The sequence below is a fragment of the Merops nubicus genome, unplaced genomic scaffold, assembly GCF_000691845.1.
Source record: "Merops nubicus isolate BGI_N331 unplaced genomic scaffold, ASM69184v1 scaffold35180, whole genome shotgun sequence".
Taxonomy (NCBI): Eukaryota; Metazoa; Chordata; class Aves; order Coraciiformes; family Meropidae; genus Merops; species Merops nubicus.
This window is the reverse complement of record NW_008581503.1, coordinates 37,185-44,389: the sequence shown is the minus strand read 5'-3', so window position 1 is coordinate 44,389 and position 7,205 is coordinate 37,185. Positions and strand designations below refer to the sequence as shown.

Sequence of the window (7,205 nt, the reverse complement as noted above, 5' to 3'; positions counted from 1 at the left end):
CTCACGGGGTCTGGTGAGATGAAATGAGTAACAAGAATACCGCGTTGTGGAATGGAGAGGGTATCTTCCCCTCTTTAAAAAACTAAATCTTATAACTACATAACATTTATAACTGATTTTATTAAAGTGGTGTCTTAATATCATGAGTCAAAGCTTGGGAGCATAAGGAGAGTCTCTCTTTTGTTTAGTGTGAGATGTTAATCTTGGGCATAAAAATTAAGATTTTTAGGTTGTTGAAAGTAAACAGGAGTTCACACTGCTAGTACAAGAATTAAAAGCTGCACTAATACACATTTGAATTTTTAGAAAACAGCAACTGCTGTTGCTCACTGCAAGAGAGGAAATGGCCTCATTAAAGTGAATGGAAGGCCTCTGGAAATGATTGAGCCCAGAACTTTGCAGTATAAGGTAAGTGTCCACGTAGCCTCCCGTATCCCACCATCTTGGATGTTAAAATACCATAATCGCTTGGGGATGAAGAAAAGTTGCTTGCCTTATTGACACTACTCAGTTTTTGCTTGTTACCTGATTACCTGAAATGTAGACGTTACTGTGAAAATTTTAGAAAACTATCCTCCTGTGATTGTCTTGTTTGAAAGAGTGGGGAGTTTTGTTTAACTGGATTAATGCATGTTGTAAATACACAAAGTGCATCACGTTGCATTTTTTTTTTAATTGAAATGGGTGGCTTAAAACACCTATTTAAGATTCTTCAGGACTTGATATTGAACACTGCTGAGAGAATCTAAAACTGTCTAGATAAATATAGTCTAATAAATAAAGTCTAAATAGAGCATTAGTAAATAGTGGAGAAAACTACCCACAGATTATTTCAGCTCTTCCATTTTAGTCGTTTTATTTTTCTAATGCAGATACAGCTGCAGCACTCTACTTAAATTGTGCCCTCACTCCTAATTCCCATGTGCACGGGCTTTGCCATTAAGATTTTTGAAACTGAAAAATAAACGAATTCAGGACTGCAGTAAGTTTATTTTACAACAGTGCCAGTGGACATCAAAGCTGTCTGCAGGAGGGGTACTTAACTGTGGGGTGCGCTTGGAAACTTGGGGCTCCCTTTTTCAGAACGTGCAATAACTTCACAACTGATAAACCTGCTGCAAGCTCTAATGGTCGTCGTTTCTGACCAGAAGTGCATTTTCTTTCTGTTGTGTTTCCCAGCTGCTGGAGCCCGTGCTCCTGCTGGGGAAGGAGCGGTTTGCAGGGGTGGACATCCGAGTCCGTGTGAAGGGTGGCGGCCACGTGGCGCAGATCTACGGTATGGCTTTGGGGGGAGCTCCGTGGGGGGCTGGGGCGGGTCAGCACACCTGCTTCAGAGTAACAGTAACTTGTGCATCAGCGCCTTCTGTTTGTTTTTCCATTGCACAAGTGTAGCTTTTCGTGATGGCTTACGAGCTCTATTGTATGTACAAAACTGTAACATCTAGAGCAAGTTGAATGCAGTATATTGAAGAAATTTTGAGAAATTGATCTTTGTATCTTGCAGTGTGACAGGACAGTTTGAGAGCAGTGGAGTGCAGTGATTTGGGGAGGGGAAAGTATACTCATCAGTAGAAATCACACCTTTAGTTGTAAATTTCCACGTTCAGAAGCATCTTCTAGCTGACCTGCGAAGCTGGACAGCTTTTTCCCCTTGCAGAGAAGACAGAACATGCTTGCATTAGCTGTTCATAGATTTGTTGTGGTGTTTCAGTTTGGGTATAGGTTAGTGGAGATGAAACTGCATAAAGAGCAGAGACATGTTTCAGGCTCAAAGTTGACTGCGTTTGTTTTTCAGAAAAGAAAACATTTTTTTCAAAATTCTGATCTTGATGTTGTGACGGATAACAGCCTAAGGGCATCTTTACAGTTACTCCTATACTCACAGTTTTGAGTTCTGGTTACTGTGCTACAGGCTGATTTGTTGAGGTGTGCCAGAAGAACCACTCACACCTGCCTGTTGCCCCTTCTGCCTCCTGGGCTTTGAACACACTGGTCAGTTCTGCTCTTGCTGAAAATAACACATTTCAGAGAACTGTGCTTTTAAGGATTTTGAAAGTTGACCATGTGGTAGTGGAAGAACCTACCTCAGTACTTGGGTGAGAAGGTGGCTGATACTGCCCACCTACAGCTCCTGGGCTAGCTGGCAGCTGTAAAACCAAGGTGTGAACTGTGGGTGGCCTCTTGGCACAGATTGTTTGGATATTCAAAGTGATGGTCCTGTGGAGTAAGGGGGTGGGGGAGGAGATGAGAGAGGGAAAGGACAATTTGGCAGAAAACAAGACAGTAAGTTTCTCAGCTAACTGGCACGTTGTGTTGAGGTTGTAAATTTGCCTGCAATCTTTACTGATTTGTTTTCTTTCTTGTAACAGCTATCCGTCAAGCTATTTCCAAAGCACTGGTGGCTTATTATCAAAAATGTAAGTTGGTTATTATACTAGCCTTGAGTGGAAGTGTGTGGCTTCTGGTGGCCTTGGTGCAAAAAATGTCAGTATGGATTTGTTCCATGTGAAGCTTCTTACACTGAAAGATTGTTTGTTTTTTAAACAGATGTTGATGAAGCTTCCAAGAAGGAGATCAAGGATATTCTAATCCAGTATGATAGGACTCTGTTGGTTGCAGATCCTCGCCGTTGTGAATCCAAGAAATTTGGGGGACCTGGTGCTCGTGCACGCTACCAGAAGTCTTACCGTTAAAATTGTTCTGTGGTCATGTGGCAGTCAATAAACATAAAGAGAATTGGATAAATACCTTTCCAAATTTCATTTTTCTCTGTGGGTAGCTAGATTTTTCACAACTTAAGATCAGTATGGAAATTGCTCGGTATTCAAGTAACTTCAGAGGGCTGTTGGGAGTTCTCTTATCCCCTCTGAGTAAGTCTGGGTAGGTGGGGTCTTGGGAGTAGGAAAAAGCTTTTTCCTGTTGATGTATTTGGGGTTATCAGAACATAAAGAAGACTTCCATTCTATTTTTTTTGTGGCTACGTGCTGCAGTGTAGCAGCTAATTAAAGCAGATTTCAGTCTTTGCCTTTCTGATCAGTGTAAACAAGCACGAACCCTTTCCAGCAGCTGGGTAGTCCCTCTTCATGGAGTTACGAACCAGTGTGAGTAGCTCATGTTCTTCCCTTTGGAAAATGTCTGAGCCAGGTTGCAGGAGTGGTCCATAATGCCTGTTGCACCAGCATGGGTCTGACTTGTACTTCTCCAGTGTGTGTGACACAACTTGCTCTAGGGTGCTACCCTGGTGTCACAAGCACCTGAAGTGTCTTCCTGTGCACGCTTCAGTGCCAGCTGCTCGTGTCCTTGCGGAGCACTTCTGTTCTCGTTGTGCGTTCTCCTGGAATAACCAGACCGAGAGTGGAATTCCAAACAGCCATGGAATATTGGGTGGTGGTGAGCATGGGGCCTGCCTGCATGAGCCGCTCTTGTTGGTGCTGGCTGGGTGACATGGAATTCACCCCCTTGAGGGCGAACACAGTGTGGCAGTGGGCTCTGCTCTGGAGGAGCTCAGTGCAGCTGCTCTGGAGTTTGTGATTAAAAGTTCATAGTGTCAAAAACAAAGTAATGATGGGGCCAGGGAAAGGGGGTTTTGTTGAACTCTTCCTGTACCAGATAATACAGAGGCAGGGTTTTCTGAATTAGTATGTCTAAAATATAGGAAACTTTTTCAAAATAACAAATCCTCTCTATTCTGCTTCAAAAATAGCATTTTGTAAATGTAAAGCAAAAAGGACTTGGTGTTACAACTAAGATTTGGTCTAAGTTACTCATCCTTCAGCATGTTCACAAAATACAAGCACAGATAGATGTAGACTTGGAGCACTACATTAAGTGATGTAATAAACCAGAAAAATCCCTGTGGAAGTCAGATAGTTGCTTAAGTTATGAGCTAGGTGAGGGAATTTGAAGGCCTTAGGGAAGGAAGTGGGGAAAAAGCTGGGGTTGAAAAACAACAAATTTCTAGCTCGGGAGTATGTACCAAACATAAAAAGAAACCTTGGAGAAGTTCCAGTTTCTCATCCATTGAGTTCCTGGAAGATTTTTCGTTCTGGAAGTGATCTTCCAGGGCCAAAAAAACAAAGTGTAAAGTTCCAAGCAAGACATGGGATGTGCCAACACAAGGCTGTTCAGAAAGGGTTATTCTGTCTCTTGGAAGGGTAGCAAGTAGGTGAGTGAGGCCTTGGGCATGAGTTGACCCTACGCAGAGGCACGGTCACAGCCCTGGGCTCTCATTCCTTATGTTCAAAAAGCATGTTGGAGAGGAACTGGAGGAAACGCTGGAGACTGAGCAACTGGGAGCTGAGCTGCTGCTGCAATGCTCTCTCAGCCTGGTAATTCCATGTCCATCGTCATGTGCCAGTACTGAAGTTGCTACAGGAACACCCTGATACTTGAGATCATTGTTGGGCTTTCAACTAATGTATTCTCTCATTTAACAGTAGGTCATTGTAGTGTACTCGGTCAACACATGGTTAAACCAGCTTTTTTTGAGAGGTGGGTTGGGGAATTGGAAAGAATAGTACAAGTTTCCCTTTTTGCTCTAGTTTAGGAAAATAGGTACTCAGGGCTTTTTAGAAATGTTAGTATTTGTTGTGATGTCTCTGCTTTTTCTGAGGGAAGGCATTTGAGGCATTTTCACTGAAATGTAGTTATTTGAGAGTTAAATGTGTAACTTGAATGAATTCCTTCTATGAAGGATTTCTCCATCCATCTGTTTTATCTGTCAGCATCTGCCACAAAACACCAAATTCCCTGACCCAAGTAAGAAGTAGAGCACTCTTACTCAAACCTTTCACACTCCCATTGGAGCAGAGGGGACTGTGTATGTTCTATCACCAATTTACATTGAACATTGTCCATTGAACTGGGATTTTTGGTCTTGCACTAAGTGAATGAGATATTCTATCCGAGACACTTGCTGCATCTGTGGCAAGGTGCATGGTTTGCTTTCTTCAGTTCCCCCCTTTCTGCACCCTCAGATCTGACCAGTTTCTCATCCATTGCGTTCCTTGGAGTTTCTGTCTTGGAGTTGCTCACAACTCTTGGGCTGCTAAAGTCTGCAGTGTCCTGCCTCCTAGCCTGGCTTTCTAAGGAAAAGATGCTATTCAGGGCTAACTTCAAATCTGATTACTTGAATTCCTAAGAGTTTTGTGAAAACTGACATCTTGATAGATGTTAATTAGCTTCAGCTGCAGAAAAATAAGCCTTGTAGTTGTTCAGCTCATGTGGTGACTAAGAAGCAATGGCTCACTCGTTGCTTGGGAAATGTGTGCTGGCCTGCCAGTTGGCACAGACGTACCCTGTGTTGTGCCTTGTCCAAAAACGATTCCTGCCTGGCTGTTAGAGCAGTTGGATGCAGGGGAAAACACAAAGAGGACACAAAGTTACTGTGGTATGAAACTTGGGGAGGCAGGTGGAGATGCAATGTCTGACGCCAGTAACTTTAGGGGTGGATTTCCCACTTCTGGGGAAACCTGGTGTATTGTTTTTTCTGCCCACAGACAGCTTGTAACAATTGAAGATTGTTGTTTTGCTCTTCTTTTATGGTAAGGCTGAAAATAAAACTCACATTGCTACTAATATATCCAGAGATTATATCTGCATGTAATTTCTTCAACCAAAAGGCTCCGAGCACAATAAAAATGCTTGAACGGAACTCTGATCCTATAAAAATGCCCCATTAATCCTGTAGAGTGATGTCATCCCCACAGACTTGGTTATTAAATGAGAAATGTTCGTGGAATTGGGCTGGTGTCTGCCTGGGTGGCTGAAGATGTTTATTCTAAATGGTTACTCACAGATTACCCACTAGAGGGCTTAACTTCACTGGGGAAGCATATCTACCGTGAAGTTTGAAGATGTAAGAAGAAAACCTGCTCATTAAAATATTCTTTTCCTGATGTCCCCATTCTGCAGGGATGGCAATCAAGCTCTTGTCATTGAGCACCTGCTCTGACCAGCGATACACTTCCACCAAGAAAGAGTAACAGTTTGATGTTCAAGCCCCCAGCAAGCTTCTTGAACTGCTGTGGAGCTAGTTCTTGGAGAAGAAATGCCCATAACCTCATATCATCCAGTTCTTTCATTAGTTTCATTGCTGCTTATCGTTAGGAAGACCAGGTGTGCACATCAAACTGTGGCTTCACTTGAATTCTGTGTTGAAAACAGCAGTTGAGCAAAGGCTGGAGCGTGAGCTCTTAAAAGCACCATGTTTTGTTAACGATGACAGTGGGCCCAATTCCAAACTGGGGCAAGCATGTACCCCTGGCACCAAAGGCTGTTATTTTCTCACCCATTGTTTATAATCCTGATAAACTGTGTAACCTGTTTGTAAAATTAAGTCTTCTCAAACATTATGTCGGAAAAATAGGGGCAAAATTATTTTGACTGTAATATACAAATATATTAACATGGAATTGTTTAATTTTTATTTTTAAAGAAAAATCTGTAAATTAAAATATAACAGTAGCATTTTTTAAGTCTGGACCAGTGCGTTCTGTATTGTGTTTGTTTTCTTACAAAAGGTTTTATTTTCCAATGCGTTTTTTCTGTTCAAATTTTTCAGACGTCCCTATCTGTGGGTATTTTACTACTTGCGTAGATAACGAGTGGTAGTCTCTATATTATTTGATTAAATTTTTAAAAATCTCTTAATGTAGTCCTCTGAGTTACAGTTCAGTGTACTTGTCTGAACAGTTCTTTTTCCTTATTAGCTAATATCCGTGCTTCTTCCTACCCTGCCTTGGGCAGAGATACCCAGACCTAATGAAGCCTGTTGCTCTCACTCTTGCCAAGTCCCTCTGCAGCTGATGAGACTTGGCCTACTTCTTAGGTATTAGAAGTTAAACAAATGTGAAATACTAACATGTACCAAATATTCTCTCAACTTTGCTACAGAAAAATTGTTAAAAAAAAAAAAAGGCTATTTTTGATGTTTTTTGTTAAACCAAAATAGTTCATTTATATTAGTGGAAAGGTTTATATCTGAAGCTGCATGTGGAGCATGGTGTGAAATTGGGCCTCGAGTGAGGGAAGAATCCCAGATCGTATTTCTCAAGAGAGTTTTAAACAGTTTCTAAACCAAACTTGGCTTGAAGGGAAGGTAACACAGAGACTGGTAATGGAGTTTAGAAGCTTTAATGTTTGGTATCATCTCAGCTTGAAAGCAACCCATGATACTGTCCTCTAAGAGTAGGTTTATGAGAGGG

The 7,205-nt window shown here is 41.8% G+C and overlaps 1 protein-coding gene across 1 annotated transcript; it reads left to right on the top strand.

Annotated features, from left to right (window-relative positions):
* The first annotated feature begins 310 nt into the window (after positions 1-310).
* Positions 311-2,747, top strand: RPS16 (ribosomal protein S16). The gene is made up of 4 exons (XM_008950222.1): positions 311-408; positions 1,180-1,276; positions 2,370-2,417; positions 2,548-2,747. The coding sequence occupies exons 1-4, from the start codon at positions 379-381 to the stop codon at positions 2,691-2,693; spliced, it is 321 nt and encodes a 106-aa protein (XP_008948470.1). The 5' UTR covers positions 311-378; the 3' UTR covers positions 2,694-2,747.
* Positions 2,748-7,205: the final 4,458 nt, after the last annotated feature.